This window comes from Bradysia coprophila, chromosome IV (assembly GCF_014529535.1).
Source record: "Bradysia coprophila strain Holo2 chromosome IV, BU_Bcop_v1, whole genome shotgun sequence".
In the NCBI taxonomy this organism is placed as follows: Eukaryota; Metazoa; Arthropoda; class Insecta; order Diptera; family Sciaridae; genus Bradysia; species Bradysia coprophila.
Window position 1 is genome coordinate 6,356,864 of NC_050738.1, and position 17,868 is coordinate 6,374,731.

At 35.1% G+C, this 17,868-nt stretch overlaps 2 protein-coding genes across 2 annotated transcripts in view; one reads left to right on the forward strand and one right to left on the reverse strand.

The window, feature by feature from the left end:
- LOC119066739 overlaps positions 1-17,868 on the forward strand; it is a 115,041-nt gene that overhangs the window by 28,836 nt on the left and 68,337 nt on the right. Inside the window, exons 2-4 of the mRNA XM_037169361.1 lie at positions 1,438-3,005; positions 4,081-4,876; positions 17,332-17,483. Coding sequence (XP_037025256.1) covers positions 1,768-3,005; positions 4,081-4,876; positions 17,332-17,483 — 2,186 coding nt within the window. The 5' untranslated portion in view covers positions 1,438-1,767. The remainder of the gene's footprint in view (positions 1-1,437; positions 3,006-4,080; positions 4,877-17,331; positions 17,484-17,868) is intronic.
- On the reverse strand, positions 9,036-10,088 carry LOC119066788. Its single transcript, XM_037169450.1, has 2 exons — positions 9,676-10,088; positions 9,036-9,537 (listed from the first exon to the last, which is right to left on the reverse strand). The coding sequence occupies exons 1-2, from the start codon at positions 10,004-10,006 to the stop codon at positions 9,098-9,100; spliced, it is 771 nt and encodes a 256-aa protein (XP_037025345.1). The 5' UTR covers positions 10,007-10,088; the 3' UTR covers positions 9,036-9,097.

Below are 17,868 nucleotides of genomic sequence, written 5' to 3' on the forward strand. Positions count from 1 at the left end.
GAAACCTTAGAGGCACTGGTACTTAGCTAAAATTTTAGCCTACATTTGTGTGCTTCCTATTTCATTTTTGATGATATCTTTACATCAAAATCCTTTTTCAAAAATGTACGACCGCAATTCCGACCACGAATGTGCTTTCAACAGAAAATACATTTGGTTGTAGTCGTTTGACCAGCTCTGGGGAAAGTGAGTAGTTTGAGGAAATATTCATAACCTGCTCACGTTTCTCAGAGCCGGTCAAACTGCTACAATCAAATGAATTTTCTGTTGAAAGCTACCACGTTCCTGGTCGGAATTGCGGTCGTACATTTTTCAAAAAGGATTCTGATGGAAAGATATCATCAAAAGTAAACTAAAATTATGTATTTAAAAATCGCCCTAATGTATGCTTTTCAGCAAAGCACCGAAGCCTCTTAAACTGAAATGTATAAAAATGATTTGTTCGCTTATGGTAGCTTTACCATATGATTCGCTAGACCTTTTCGTGAGAAAACCGGTATTGTGTTCGATTGATCACTGTATCGAGTACTACTGTCACCATGACCTGATGAGAAATGGTATTTTTGAACTGAATATTAATGCAAAACATCGAAAGAAGTATTTAGTTTTCTCTCAGAACGAAACAGTGGTCTAATGTCTTGTTCGGAACGTTATCATCACAGTCAACCTTACGTGTATCACCATATTACGATCAATTCTGTTACTTCATTTGTTTAAAGTATCGCCTAGTCTTTTACTTCATTAGTTTTACTACACGTTTTGCCTTTAAAAGAGATCACTAGAGCCAGAGCCCATATATTCCTTTTCTCAACGTTGTCGATAACAGATGACGTTTGGAAAAAGTTTAACTGCACGTATTATATGATTCTCACTCCTAACAGCAAAGTTTTTTTTTATTTCTTTTATGATAGCAAAAAATTTTGCACAGTTAAACAGTCATGGGATCAAACTCACCCAATTGACGTTCTGAAATGTAATAAAAAAAATTCAAATAAATGTTTCGTATTTTAACGACAAACCATAAAAATGGCAAGGAAGGAAAATGTGCATTTTATTGAAAAAATAGTAAAAAAGAAGAAAATCCCACATAAGCTCTAATGTAAAATCCAACATTACCATGCAACTTTTTTCACTCAATTTTATTGATTGTGGTAGACGAATAAAGGAGCATTACCGAATAAAAAATAAGACTCGACCAACTAATTACCAACAAAAACAAATGGCTCTACACAAAACGACCATTTCCACACCAATCTGAAAACTTTGAACTTAACGTTAAAACTTTACTTTAACAATCCATTTGATGTGAAACTTCAAATGGAAACTGCCAGGGAAACTAGCAATTTTACAGTGAATTTCATCCATTTTCTTTATCCGCAACACAAAAACACACTTTAGCCGCAAATATTTTTATTTCTCATTTTTTTTTCTTTACAGATTTTCTATGCGAAAAAATTCCACATCAATTACCACGAAACCTTATGATTATGGCTCGCAAGTTCACCGACAACGTTACCTGAAACTTTCCGTATAAAAAGGTTTGTGCACGTACAACAAAATCAACTGCTGCAGTCATCAAGACCAATTAGGTTCAACTAAATAAACACAGAATCACACATCCAGAAAAACCAAACGGAAGTGAAATAAATAAAAGCGAGAGCAAAAAGGGGATATTTTTTAACGAACTTTTTTTTATCCCGTATTTGAACTGTTTGTGCTTTAACGTGTGTGCATTGTGTTAACCATACCATACACCGTATCTGTAAAATGGTCGTCAACATAAGAATCATGCAAATGTTGCATAGTGGTTTAGTAACTCTTGTCGTTTTTAGTACATTTGTGCAATTGGTATGGTGTAATGTTGAAAGTGCAAAAAGTCCGGGGGAAAGTTCAAGCACGTCTGTGCCAGAAGTCACAAACTTAATAACGGAAGAAGAAAACAGAAGTTTCGATGAAACTTTGGCAACTGTAAGTGTTGGTATACGCTCATTTACGGTTGAAGTAACAACGCCATTTGAAAAACCATCCATACAGGACGGAACGAAAATACCATCGAATTCTAACGGTTCGGAGGTGAAATCAATGAATAAAACGAAAACTTTTCCAACGGAAGATTATAACGGCACCGCTGTGCCCGATAATGATTCCACCTATACGGCACCAAACGAAAAAGAAACTGAAGCAGTTACAATAATGGAATCATCGCCATCACCGTCGTCCCCGAACGGATATGAAGATAAATCGCCCGTAAACGATATCCATATTGAAAAGCAGCTCAAAAACGGTTTGTATCGAATAAAAATAGCGGAAATTATCACCGATGAGTTTGACAATGCATTGGGTGACGATGAAATTGAAGCATCAATAAATCGAAATAAATTGTACAACAGCGGAAAGATCAACATTGCAGATCTGTATCCGTCGCAAGACGAAGATTTCGGACCGATAATTAAAGAGTCAAACGAACGACTGTTGAAAGATAAGCACATGTTTGTTCAGGACAGTGGGGTGGATGACGATGGAAATTTAAAGTCAAATTCAATTGTGGACATTGATAGCCAAGCGAATCAAAATTGGAATTCAAATGGAAACACAGTAAATATTCCAACAACCAAAATTGAAATCGAATTAATTGATGAACCATCATTGTCGTCTGATGTACTAATTCATTCAAAGAATGACGATTCACCGGATGGAACCGACAAAATAACCGATTTCACAAAGCAATTGCTACGGGATAATGATAAAATTGTTAGTACGATTGAACGCAGTTTTGTAAATGTAAATAATGAGGATAGCGATGGAAATGTATCTGTCCCACCACCGCAACCAATACCAACGCTAGCACAACCAGTAAATGCGCAAATTAAATCAATGGAATTCATTGACCGACGGGTGAAAAAACACGATCCCACATTTAAGTTCAAAATACCAGCTGAAAATGAACAAAACCATGTCGATTTTGCCAACACTAAATTCAGCTCAAATGATGCCCATTCTGCTAGGTAAGTTAATTTAAATAATTTGGTTTAAAGTAGAAAAGGAACAAGTCATTCAATTCGTTTACATTTTTATTTGAATTAAGTATTCTGGTACGAGAGCTACAACTCAGTAATTAGTTTAGTCACTTATTGTTTCGGTGAGCCTTGGTTTATGTAATTTTCATCATTTTGTTTTGTGAGTTAACTTTTGGGAAATGTTTGCCGCTTTATGAATAACTGCCAGTGGTCCCATATGTCCACATTTCCCTGTACTACGTTTTTCGTATTTTGTCCATTTTTATCGGATCTGTTACTTCTTTTGATGAGAGTATTTTCAACCGGCGCCTTTTCAATTTCTGACAAATACAATTTTTGCCTGAGTTAATATGACGGCTTAAAACACTTTGAATGACGAGAAACGACTTTATTCGCCATTACTTTCTTCTCAAAGAAACAATTACGGCCACTAACGTAACATTCTGGGGACCAGAAAGTTTTTTTTTGTCTTGATCCGAGTAAATACAAGTTTTCCTCTGGATTAGACTCGATGTTAGAAAGTTCATGGAGGCGCTACTAGAAAATTAGAGTGACACTCTGCCCTACAACACATAAAAAGCTTAGCGCAAAAGAGATGCACGATTTTGTGAGAGAACGTCATCAGTCTATTCAGACTTCCTGATAAATTCAGAGGTGTCCTAATGTGTTCATTCAGAACCTAGGTTAAGGACAAGTTCATCTATGGTTTGAAGCCTGTCTCTGTATTGAAAACCCTCGCGAGGTCGCTCGAAATTGGGTGTTCGCCCAAGGAGACCAACATTTATTTATTAAGCGGGGAATTTTCATTATTATTTTGCTAGCGGAAAGAAAGTGGAATTTTCCACCAATGGGGCCCGTTCATAAATGATGGCACACAATGTTATCAAAATTTCCTATAATTGTGTGGATGTCTTTTATGGACGATCTCTTGGGTTTTTCAACATCAATATAGAATTTCCGTATTTCAAGGTTTTTCAGTTTCTCTACTTATCTAGTTTCATACTGTAGTACGTATAACACACTGTGGTAAACTGTAGTGCAATAAAATTTCGTTTCGTTTCAGTAAAAATGAAAAGCCAGAATTCTCTACAACGAAATTCTACAACAGCAAAGAGCTATACAGTGAAATGCTACACAAGCGAATACACGAGGACGACGAATTCAAAGGGGCAACATCAAGCACCCCAATTAATTCGAAAATGAATGAATTCGCTACAGTGAACTCAGACACCGAAATGGGTTTGACAAAATCGTACGATTCGAACAAATATTCCACATCACCCAGCACAACTCTGTCGCCCCGAACGTCAGACAACAAAACCAAACCAAAGATAAATCAAAACAAAACCAATTCCAAAATGCAAATTAAGCCAGAACCACGTCAAACTAATAACAAGTCCAAAGATAAAGATGTCAATAATGAAAAAGCAAATAATAAGAAGAAACAGATGTTGCAAACGACACCGACTCGTCCCACCACCCACCCAACGCAAACCGCTCCAGTTACCACAGAAACACTACATCAAGCATCAAAAAAGATTGACAGTGTTCCAACAACTGTAGGAAAAGCTGTTTACAGCAAATCAACAATGCCATCACAAACCGTAACAACAGCAGCACCGAACCGAATGGTAACGGGTTCGGCGGAAAGTTTTAGCGTTACAATGGATACGACAAAGCTGGAACAACATTCAATTGTGGTAAACAATTTGGCAAAACCGTACAGCAGATCGCACGTGCTATCACGAATGCAAGAAAAAATCAATGCACTGGAATGTGACATACAAATGCAAAACGAACCAATCGAAGCCAGTATTTGGCGTGGAAATGAAACTCATGAATTATGTTTACCAAATACGGTAAGTCTATTGCAAAATGTAAATTTTAAATTATGAACATTACATGATGGTGGGGGTGGGTGTGTGTGTTGTGTATGTATAATCTACATAAATATATATTCATGTACCGTAAATGCGATATCTTTGAGTGAGTCAATAAACTTTGTCACCATGTCGACATGATTGGGTAATTTAAATTGTGCACGTATTAAATTGGATGTGCGAACGTTACATACTACAATTTTTACATTCAACTTGTCATGGGTACATTCAGTGCACAATTAGACGTACACATCTATCCATATATATACATAATACACACAGACACATCACATACAAAGCGGACTTATTAGGGAAATTAAACACCCTGCTCTACATGAATTTCCGTTTGTTTAATGTACCCAACTTATGTGCTTTCATGAATGTGTTTGTACATTAGTATACGGTGGGAACCGGTGGGAGCTTTGAATGAAGCAATGAAAAATATTCAAAGTTGCTTTCATAGAGAGTGAGCATTATACAAGCTTACATATTATATTCGTTTAAGAAATTACAAAGCCCATTTAGCTATTCTTCCATACGAAATTCTTGTTCGTAACTAATTAACTTAAAAGCATTTTCGTTCTTAATTGAAATCGACCCTTTGCATACAATCGAATTATTTGTAGAAGAAAATTTACTTTTGCAACTGCTGGTCTGAATTTTCATTATTTATCTGTGTGGAATACATCTGATGAGTCTGAATAAACCCGGGCCAACAAAACTGCACCATTCTGTATATCATGCCATTGTTTTGTAGCAATTGTGATATAATTAAAAAAAAAAAAACATCAGACACATATCGCAGCAATAATTTACTTTATGTCTAGTCACTACATCCTAATGACTGAAAGGCAAACTTTTACGTTATACACTTTTAAGCAGTTCCAAACAGTTTTGGCGCAACGACAACGAAAATTTTAAAAGAAATTAAGAAATTAATTCATGTCTTTTAAGCCTGGCGAAAAGTAAAGCGAATAACAAAGACGTAGTGCATATTATAGTCGCTATCACAAAATGTTTCACAAAGATAATAATATAGCACACAGACATCTTATACATTGTATCATCCAAGATGTGTAGGTATACGTAACATAAAATGTGAGCCGGAAGATTTACGTGTTAGGGGAATTAATAAATTGTTACGAATAACGGCGAAGAGGATTGCAGATATTTTTCCTTTGTTTCATTTTGGAATTTTGGTGCATTAGTGCATTAAAGAAGTTTTGTTCAGGTTTTTATTTTTTATCAAAATAAAACAGTCTCGAGCATCCACGTCTGCAGACATTCTATTAGTAGGACGGAATAATGTGTCGGCCGAGGTGACAGCGTTGAATTATTTATATATAGAAATTAAAGTCTGGATGACTTCTTCAGTAATCGCTTCTTCAGTAATCGCAATAATAATTCGAGACATTCAAGAACGTCTCTGTGTGTTTCTTTTTTCTGCGATTTTTCTGACACCTGTCACCCGTCACGTTGTGTCCTTCGAAAAATATTATCTTTGTCAAGCGTCCAATTTCAACTATACCTATTTCAAAATTATAAAGCTGAGATAACTCGTCTGCACGTTAAAATGAAAATATAATTTTAAAAATAGAAAGACAAATAGTAGGTGAACCTTTGCCGACTGATTAATTCTTGCCCGAAATGTTCAAATGTTCAAAGACGCTCTAAATACTCCCTCGTCTGATAAGAAGAAGCCTTGTTGACGACAAAAATATTTTCTGAACAGCAAACTGATACTGATATATGATTTAGATAACTCACAGACAACCAATAGATATATATTGGGTCGTTAGGTGTATGTAATAATACGTAGATGGAAGCGTTGTTATGGGGTTTCAATACTCAGTTTCTATATGTTGCATGGACTGAAATATACAAAATTTGTTAAAGGCTGCGTATATTAACACTAACAGGCTATGGGGGAGTTTTCTTCATTCAATTCCTTAACAATCTGTGTAACACATAGAGTTATAACTCAATGGCGTAACCTCTTATTGAAACCTTGAATTCGTTAACATGTTTGTGTAGCAACATGTAAAAAAGAAAAATTAAAAACCCCCGAATGAGGACTTTTGTTGATCTGAGGCGTAGCCGAGGTCAATAAACACACGAAAATGAGACTCTTCATTTTTATCCCAAGCTATGTAATGGATTTTGGGTGCTGAGGGCTTGGAAAGTTCTGCTTAAAACATGACAAGTTTATGACGTTAAACAACCGGGACATTCAGTTTACGTCGTGTAACGGACGGCCCTTCACCCGTTATCGATAAAGACGTCACAAAAAGAAAAAGCAATCTCTGACCAATGTAGTCTTATAAAGCAAAATATGTATTAAAAAGTTGAAGTAAAAGATTTTTAAATCAATCGATTGAAAGCACGACAGAGTAAAGTTAACCAGGCAGGAGCGCTGGTTTGACTAGGGACCTGGATAATCTAGTAGACCTATATTTTTTGCGAATAAAATTTTTCAATTTATGTCAGTGTTCATTTGAGTTCATTTTCATACAGTGTATTAGGTCCCTTATTTGACGTTTCGAAAATGAACCGCTCCTACCTGGTTTATTTTACTCTGCCGTGATTGAAAGTATGTTAATCGAAAGAAGTTCTAGACCCGATAATAATAATGCTGATATGCTTGTCGTGACATTGTAATATTGACTGATTGGAGACTGGCACTGATGTGATCTAACACGTAAAAATATTATTTACCCATGTATTAGGCCTTGAAGTACGGGATTAAGGTGAATGTGTTGTGCCACTAACAAACATAATTAATTGTGTGTGAAACTTCTGGAATTGATTAAAAGGAAAACAAGTTTCTAACCTATTTTTGTTAGCTGTAATAACTTACTGTAGCTTTACGTAGTGTCGTGAAAAACACCTAATGCAAACTTTTCTCAACTGTTAAAGAACAAAGAAGAAAAGTTTCCATTGCTGTCTGTCGCGTCCCTATGCCATGCCCTATGCCTATGGCTAGCTTTCATAAACAAATTTGCGGTGATTTTATTTGGTACATCTTCAGCGTAATGAACAACGACAACATATTTTTAAAAATATAAAATGATTACGGAGCATATAAATTTGCATACCTCATAATTCCATTTCCCTCTCTCGATTTATTTTTTAATTTTGTTTTCACGTTTTTTCATATTATAAATGTATTCACCCGCAGCGGTTTTAATTAAATCGTATACGGTGGTTTCCACAAAAAGTATTTTCCTCTGTTGTTCATTCCATAAAAAGCGGTCTGCAATAAATCATTAAACGCTTTTTGGATGGCGACTTCAATCGCATACGGCAAAACTAAGCTTTTAAATTTACATTGATTTTTCCTTCTGCTTCGTCTGGAGTGTTAATTAAACTAATAAAAATAGTGGAAATGCTTTGCGTTCCAGGGCCTATTATTTGGGAATTAATTCCCAAAATTCCCAAATATTCACAAATATTCCCAAAATTCTCAAATATTCCCAAAATCGATTCCCAAATAATAGGCCTTGGTTCGTAGTTTAATTATAACTTTCGAAGCGTAAAAAGAGATTAATATCTAATAAATTGAAATCTGATTAACATGGTTTTACGATCCATTTTAAAAGACTCAGTATGAAATCAAGTCTAAGTCCACCCGACTCAAAAACGTTTTTCTCAAATACTTTTGCTCAAAACACTGACAATATAATCTGAACTTATCACATTATGAGATTCGCATATACAACGTATTTACCCTTTGCTGGTGCAGAACAGCTAACAGCGTTACAACTAGCTGTCATAAGAGATTCTACGATATAAGAAAACTGCTAAAATAAAAATATGATTTTTTCTCCAGCGAAAGGTTTCCCGTTTCAGAAAAAGGACACTTAAACAAACAGAATAAATAAAGTAGAAAAAGGACGAATGGCAAACTATAAAAATTGATTGCGTGTACGGTTGAGAGTGCTTTATTCGTAGTGTGTGTGTTTTTCTGGTGTGATACGAATATTTAAGAATTATAATCTTGGCTACAACGAAAATGGATCTATGGTAAAGGATTTAGTTCGCTTTGTCGGTATAAAAACCTTTTCCATTTTGTAAAGGTTATGACATTGAAAGGACAGGTGGTATAATGTAATACAAACAAAAAAAAAACAATTTCTCATATAAAGCCATACAAATATATAATCGAATAATTCTGATAAGGGTAATTTACTTCTCCACAGGCTAGCATCGTTTCTTCTTTTCAGGTGGCGGTTTACAGGAACTTTCACTTTCCCCCTCATCATCGCTCTCTTTGAATAAACGTTTCTTCGCTTTCGGTCTTACTTCAACTTCAATTTCAACTAATGTGTCATCCATTTCATCTTCGCTACTGGCATCACTAACGCAATATACAACTGGATCCACTGTGGTACCCGGAAATTCAGCAATTCTTCTAGCGTCCTCTCTGCTCCTCGTTCCCACTTCAGTTGACAATAGATCTGTGTCACTCCAATCACTTTCTCCTCCATCGGAGTCACATACCTCATCAGCAGAGGGTGCGAAGCTTCCAACACATTCTTCGTCAAGGGCAACAGGCGCTGTAGGTGAATCGTCACAGCTAGGGGAGCTCTCAGCTTTGTCGTCAGAGGCCCGATTTTGAATGTAATCTACATAGTCGAAATCTGCATCAATAGAAAATTATTTATATGAAAGCCGATCTCTGTGGATGAAATCGTGTTCGTTCGGCTAGTGAACATTCGTGTTTAGTTATTCGGGACAAACCTATTTCAACAAAAAATATCTGTAACAAAGAGTTAGACCTGGATATAATTCCTGCAATCGCGTTATGCAATTTTCAAGAAACGTTTCTGCTGCTTCATATTTCCTGCCGCTGTCAATTTCATACGCGCATGGCAGCGAGTAGACATTCTTTATCTTCATGACGAAGCCAGTGGCCACACCGTAGTCTAATATTTTTTTCACTTCGTGGTGAACATCCTTCTTTGGATGACCAGTAAAAGTCACAATTTGTTGAGTCAATTCACTTTCCGTTGCGTCATTATTTAAAATGGCTAGCGTGTTCATAACGATTTGCCCATTTAACTGTCTAATTTGTTCCTCTTCTTCTTTGTTAATACAATAATTATCCATAATTTTAAGAAAACTTAACAAGTAAAACTCAAAGATTTTTCCCCACTGAATTCAATTGAAACTTAATGTATTAAACATTACGAAGCTTGCTTTGAAAATTCGATTAGTGAACAGGAAGATATTATCAATCAGGCGAGTGTACAGCACAATACAAGTGCATTCTGGTGAAATCTGACAAATATAACGCCATGCAATAGGTCTCTTCCAAGGTTTCTTGAGTTATCAAAACTTCTTCCAGAGCTTAATTTACTTTCAGTGGTTTATATACTGGAGCTAGACTGCAAGACAAAATTGGTGATCTCACATCTAGGAAACAGCCCTAATATTAAACCCAAAAGGGATTAGATCGACTGAAAAACCTGGACACAATTGAATCTTATAAGAACCAATTGCGGTTCGGTGTTGAACAAATCGAAACCGTTGATTGATCCGATGAGTGTCCAACATATCGTTTCATTGAAAAACAATTTTTTGACAAAACTTGCCACAAAATGCACGCATCTATCGACTTCACAAAATAGAAAACATCAACCATGGTCAATCCAACAGTCCTTTTAGCTTATATTATCATTATTGGTTAGAGAGGGTTTTGAGTAAATACATTTTCAATGTAGCAATTCAACACAACTTACAACAAAGTTGAGCAAAAACTTTTTAAGATGAATACGTTGAAATATTGTTTGGATTGAAAGTTTGTCTTGCCATTTTATACGTTGAAATAAACCAAATGTGCAATAGATTTGGAGTTACCAAGAAGAATGCGACATATTTATAGATAAATGTTGTTGGAATAGTTTCCAAATTGGAAATCTTTTGCTAAGATTAGAGTTGTATTATAAATGATTCGCAGATTTATTTAATTTATTTGTTTAAATTGTTTTGTGTTTGCATATAATTTGAATCTTAATTATTTTGTTGGCTCAACTTTATAAATGAATGAGAGTTCGAGTTTGAATGAAAGCTCGTGTACAAAATATAACAATTTCAGTTAACGAAAAGTGGCGATTTTAGTTGATTCGATTGAGTCACTTTTCGGTAAAAATTAGATTTTCTTTTCAATTCGAATCGATCAGATATTTTCATTTCCGAAATTGTTTTTCTCAAATTCTTCGGAAATATCGTATTTGAAGGAAAAACTTTCTTCTGCCAAAGATTTTTTTTGTAGAGTTATGGCTATTGTGAATCGAACTGAAACATCGTTTGCTACAAACCGACAAATATTTTACCTTTTTTGTGAAGGTAAAAATGGCAAACGCTTTTGTTTCGGTATTTCTTTTATGAGACTAAAGAACATGAGAATTCCCTCATTCGGATTTTTATACAAACGACAAGCACATCACCGTATAACTTTAAATCTGTTATTCTTCTGTTTTCTTAACTATTTTCTACTGTTTGGCACACAATCTTTTACTTCATTAGTTTTATTACATATTTTGTTATAAAAGCAAACATTGAGCAGAGCTAGTCTTTTGTAGTAGTTGTCGATGACTAGCTAAGGACTAGTTGGAGGCGAAGCCAAGGTCCATAACCACGCGAAAATATGACTTTTCGTTTTTCGTCAGCGTTACTTACAATATTTTACATGCTGCCTGCATGCGTCGCAAACCGTACTTTTCATGTTTCAAGCACTTATTTCGACGCTCTCAGCATGTAATATATATTATGCACCTGCTGCCAGGATTGATATTTTGACGTGTAGGACATTATTGCCCTAGCCGAAAGCGTGGGCCATAATGCCTACACGTCAAAATAACAGTCTGCAAATAGGTGCATATCATATTTTATCTGCCGAGAACAGATATATCGAGATAAACAAAAACTCCCTAGAGTGATAAGCTCGAGATTATCGTTCTAGACAGATAAAATCCATTACGTAACTCGGGATAAAAATGAAAAGTGTCGTTTTCGTTTGTTTATTGATCTCGGCCTCGCCTTGGATCAACAAAGTTCACACAAAAACTCTACTTTTCATCTTTTTATCCCTAGTTATGTAATATATATTACACACTTGTCACGAAGAAGTCGAGGCTTGCCGAGACTGATAGTGACAAGTGTGTACTCTATTTTATCACATAAGCGAAAACCAGACAACAACATAGACCTGAAGTGTAATTTTCGAATTATTCTTCTAGTTAAGTAATTTTGACATCCGAATAGTATGTGATAATAAATATGAAAAAGCGGTCGAGGCTTGCCGAGACGGCTTGTCATACGTGCATATTCTTTTTTATCGCATAAGCGAAAACGAGACAACAAGATATGCGAATGACACTTTGACAATTTACAGAAGTATAATGTTTGTTTATATATCCTAGGTGAATAATTTTTTCGGGGAATCACACGGCGTATGCGATAATATGTATTACACACTTGTCACGAAGAAGTCGAGGCTTGCCGAGACTGATAGTGACAAGTGTGTACTCTATTTTATCACATAAGCGAAAACGAGACAACAACATAGACCTGAAGTGTAATTTTTGAATTAAACTTCTAGGTAAGTAATTTTGACATCCGAACACCGCGCGTATGTGATAAAATACTATTACATGCTGAGTGCACCAAAAAAATTCTTCGTTGGTGAAATGAACGATGTTCGGCGCTGCTTTCACAAGAATATTTTTTCGAACATTTATTTTTGTGATAGCTGTGTAAGCGTTTATTAGATTTCGAAATACTGAGAAATTTCAACTTGACCGAAAATACAATGACCTGAACCAAAAGAAAAGACATCAAGTAAAACAGAATAGTAAACGCTCTGCGAGTGACACTGTAGCAAATAAACAAAACCATTAGGACTACCTGGAACGTATAAATTAATGTTCTTCTGTTTTTACACTTATGTAAGAACTTCTTTAGACCTACGTAAATAAAGGACGGACGACGTAGTTTATCGAAAGTTACACATTAACCATTTCCCGGTATTCCGGTACACGATAAAAAGATCCTTATTTTCATGCTTATCCAAAAATAACTCAAACATTCGACTGTATCTATGAAAAATATGAAAAATTGTTTATTGATGTAGGGCTTTGGGGGAAAATTCGCATAAATATCAAAATACTCGTGGAGGTCGAATAGGAGAATAAATATATTTTTCAGTTAGTGCCGTTTTCAGATAGCGTCGTCGTTATGCCTTGTATGTGAAAATGATAAATGATATCTGGCCTGGAATAATGTGGAGAGTGGATATGTAGCCAGCCATACAACAGAATTTAATAATTTTGTTTTTTTGTACGGTTCTTTGTTGTTATTGGAAATAATGACCTTGAGAAAGGAAATTGGAGATTATTGCTGGGTTGTGAAATTTATGGTATTGAGTGTACACAGGGTGGGGTGCGGTGTACAAAACCCAATTATATGCCATTTTGAAATGGCTATAGAGAGTCCGTTTGGGAGTAATGATGACTATGACTATGATCGAAATTGATAAGGTGCTTGTGTACGGTGAATATAGCAGACGATAATTGGACTTGAATAATTGATAGAACCAAACCGACAGCTACCTTTGATAATATTATTGGGTATTAGGTTCAAATTTTAGTGACAATTAAATCCGAACAATTAATAATGATGATTGATGAGGGTATAGGAAATTGGTTAGAGAAAATAATGCGGCGCATACGTTGTGTAAAATTGACATGTTAAATGATTATTTCAAGTGAGTTGAAAATGGAAATCGGGTCACAGATGTAAGGAATTTTTGTTTCATCAAACATTTGTGTGTAAGGCCTGTCAATTCAGATAAGTATCACTTTAAGGTATACACTATCGTCTTTGCCAATAATTTGGATTGATTGGGCTTGCAGGTTGGGTTGATATTTCTTATATCCGAGGCGGAGTCAAATTTTTAGTTTGGGGTCAACCGAGATTAAGTGTACGATTTGAGGGTCAAATATAGCTATTGAATCCTATGATAGTTTATTGCTGGCTATCTGTAACATTCTTGTTGTATTTCACCGATGCCGATGTTGAATGCTCGACATTTTGGATGTATTTAACATCGATATTCTACCAATTTTTCTATTCAAATGCGCTGAGAAGATGTCGTTTTGCTGACGCTTTCTCTGATGACAGTTCAGGTAAGAAAATGGCTATTTTCTCAACTCTTGTTTCATGGGGTAAACAAGAGTTTTCTCTTTGCAGCTTTCACTTTGCACTTTAATTGGGGCTTTGAACAATGGTGAAATAAATTGATTTGTTTGTTTTGTGGACAAAGAGTTATTCATACCACACACGAATGAAAAATTATGTGTTAACCTCGGGGAGGAATAGGAAATTCTAATTCGAGCAAATTGCTCTCTTTTTGGATTTCCTATTTTCTCCACTTGGCAAACAAACAACTATTTCTGAGTCACAACCCAAAATGATTTTTACAATTATTATAGTGGACTGTACCATCATATCGCTACTATAGCCGAGTTTTGCGAAACAAGAAAGTCGTCTGCAATCTACTGAAGAATATTTTACTATTTTCAGTGATTTTTCTAACTCGAAAACTTATAGGTGCCAGCGTAATATAGTGTCTTATAAACGAAAATAGACCAAGACTGTGTAGCCTAACTGATCGTTTGAAAAGTTGATTGTGCGTAAGAAATTTTCCAGTTGAATAATTTTCATTAGAATTGGGACACAATTGGTAACTAGTATTCCGGAATCTTTAATTTTTTATTCATTTCAGCGGCATTTCATTTTAAGTGCAATTCATTCGAGATTAACTGACGGAATGAAGAGCAAAAGAAGGACAAAGAAAAACAACATTTCCTTTTTTGATGAGGGGTTGTTGAAACAAAAGATTTTCAAATTGTACAAAACAAAATCCATTAAATTCCAATTTGAATTTAGTGAGAAAGAAAAAGCTTAACTTGTTAGAATCCACAGAGATTAACTCTATATAAATATACAATGTAAATAAATTTGTGTGAGCTTCCTCATAACATCCCTTCAGAATATATGCGGTGCGCTCACCCGCGTCTTGCTTTGTTATCGTATCACACTGCCTTCACTTTTACACATTTATATTAAATTTGGTTTGGTTCTTGTTAGTATGTGTGATGGTGTGTATGGGTTACAAGCTTTCCTGAAGCGGATATCATGGTGTGTATTGCAACTTTTTTTTTATACTAGGGGTTACTATAAAATCTCTCTTTCTGATATTAAATGCGATACAATATATTTTAGACTTTCGCTGGGTGTATATTTATGTGAATTGTGTAAATTGTACAGTATCTGATATGGTTGGGTAAAGGGATATAATATTACCACGCTAAGCTCTCATTCAAAAGCTATGGCTATTCTTGCACAATTTTGACTCGATGTCTTTTTTGGCATAATTAATTTCATTCTATGTGATATTTTGAAAGGCAAAAATGCTATAAATGCTCGGAAAATCCGCTAGATAAAAATGTTAGACACAAAATGTAAAATCTTTTGTGAAAAGCAGAGTCTTACAAATGAACGACATTTTTATATCCCAATGATATTCACATTTTATATTTTTAGCCGAAAATACATAATTCTTTATTTTTCGGTTGTTCTCTCTACGGTGAATGCTGTGCCATCCATGTAGGGTTCCATGTACATACAATGTTGTCCCATAAACGTATAAACGAAACGATAGATCTTCGTGTTGATATGAACGAAATAAATTTCGTTTCATTTCTTTGAATCAAAGCTCCACATAGATGAATCGCTTGGATTTGAAATTTTAGAACTATTAAACGATTAAATCGGTTACTTCTTTCGTTTCAAGCATCGTTTGGTGTTTCATGTCAAATATGTTTCTTCTTAGTTTTACTGTATGTAGGAAGACTGATCAGAACTGATCGTTTGTCTTGGTCATAGTTGCCAACAACAGATGAGTTGTCATTTCTTCAGAGTCGACAAGCTCTGACTAATAGGTCATTTTATAGCAAAAAGCAGGTTTTAAACAAATATTAAGAGCAAATGAAGTAATAGATGCGATTGTACAATATGTTGATATGTGGGACGTCTGTGAAGAGGGATTCTTTTGAATTTCGACTGACCGAAATCAGCACTATTTTTTCGGTACGTTTTTATATATGCCTAGTTAGGCCTTGGTGCCTAGGCCCCAAAACCAGTCTAAGATATTTTTGATCTTCTATACCTGGCTGGTTGTAAGTGACCAAAAGTCGAAAAATGGGGTTTCGTAGTCCGGATTTCATTTCCGTAAGGTGGCGGGGACACAGGCGTGTATAGATTCGTTGGAAAGCTGAGGTCAAGTACTCCCGGGGCAAATATTAACTTTAAAAAATTTGATGATAAACGGCCGATAATATAACCTCCGGAAAATTTCTCAGAATCGATGTAACCTCGGTGAACTTTGATGAGTGCTGTGACCTCACTAATGCAATTATTTGATTAAATTACTTATTATGTGGAGGACTTCGGCGTTACACCGATACCCATATTTAGTAGTTTGGCACGTGACTACGTAACAGATGAAAACTGTGTGTTTCACTCCGCCAAACTACTAAATATGCGTATCGCTGTAAAGCTTAGAATTTAAAAGAATCCCTCGAAATGTTTCTGTCATTTCCACACCATAAATACAATTTTCTTTGTATTCTTGTTCTCATCGTTTAATTAGAGCATCAAAAACTGAAATTTAATTCTGTTTTTCTGATGTGCCTTTCTATTTGATTCATGATTTAGAGCAATTTCATTGTAAAATTTTTAAATTAAGAACGTTGTTCAGGGTCACGAGCAGACTAAGAATATGCAAAAATATAAAATTTGGGACATTCCATTCAACCACACCGTGAATATACTATTAAATTCATCGGGTCATGGTTCATATTGAATTGCCTCTATATAGCTTAGACTGGACATTGGAAATTCGCAAAATCGCACGATTTAGGATATAAAGAATAAAGACATCCCATAACACTTACGATTCGCACCTCTTTGTCCAGAGATTAACTACTAACTCTTATAATTTCGCTGTTTGTTTCAGCTTCGATTTTAGGTTTACGCTAGAAATCAATAAAACTTTTTCATATGAACGAAGTATTAAAAAAATTGGCAGAATCCACTTGAGATTTGGTGAACCAGTTCCTTTTTGTGAGCCTCAAAGGTTATCTGCTGTACTCACAAAAAATATCATAATTCAATCGAGTGATTTATAACAACATTGGCCGACGTATTTTTGTGCCTCCGACATCAACATAAAAATATTTCACTAAAGCATACTTTCCCTCAATATGTTCGATACTGCCGGATCGCAATAAAGTTATAATAAATAAATGTAAAAACAACAACCAACATCCCGACCAAGTATAACCTTTTTTTTATTTAATGCTTTCCAGATACCCGAAAATTGTACATCTGGAGCCGATTGTATGCCAATGATTATCTCATGGGAAGGAACAGCCGAAATCCAATCAGGAGATGTGCTTATTGTTGAAATTGATGACAATCTACTGATACCCACCGAGTATAATGCATCAAATGATCCAAAGTGAGTGAAATATATATTCGTATGTGTTGTTATACAGCAGCAACATTACCCCGTTTCTTTTTTCTTCTTTTCGTTCATTTTGCCGTATATACTTAGCCATATGAACCATCATCATTCCTCAATTTCATTTTTATTTATTATATTCATTTACAAGGGAAAGATGATTATTTTTATAATACTTTCCATGTGAAGGAATTTCAAGACCATCGCATTATATCACAGTGTATTGTATGTACGCAAGCGAGAGAATGTAGTTACGAAGCAAATATTTTCTTTTAGGATCAAGATAGATGTGATTACTTTTATGACTTGATGAAAATAAAATTCTATTCTATTATTATGACGCTACTGTTTTGTTACAGGAACTCTGTTACTTTTGCAGATT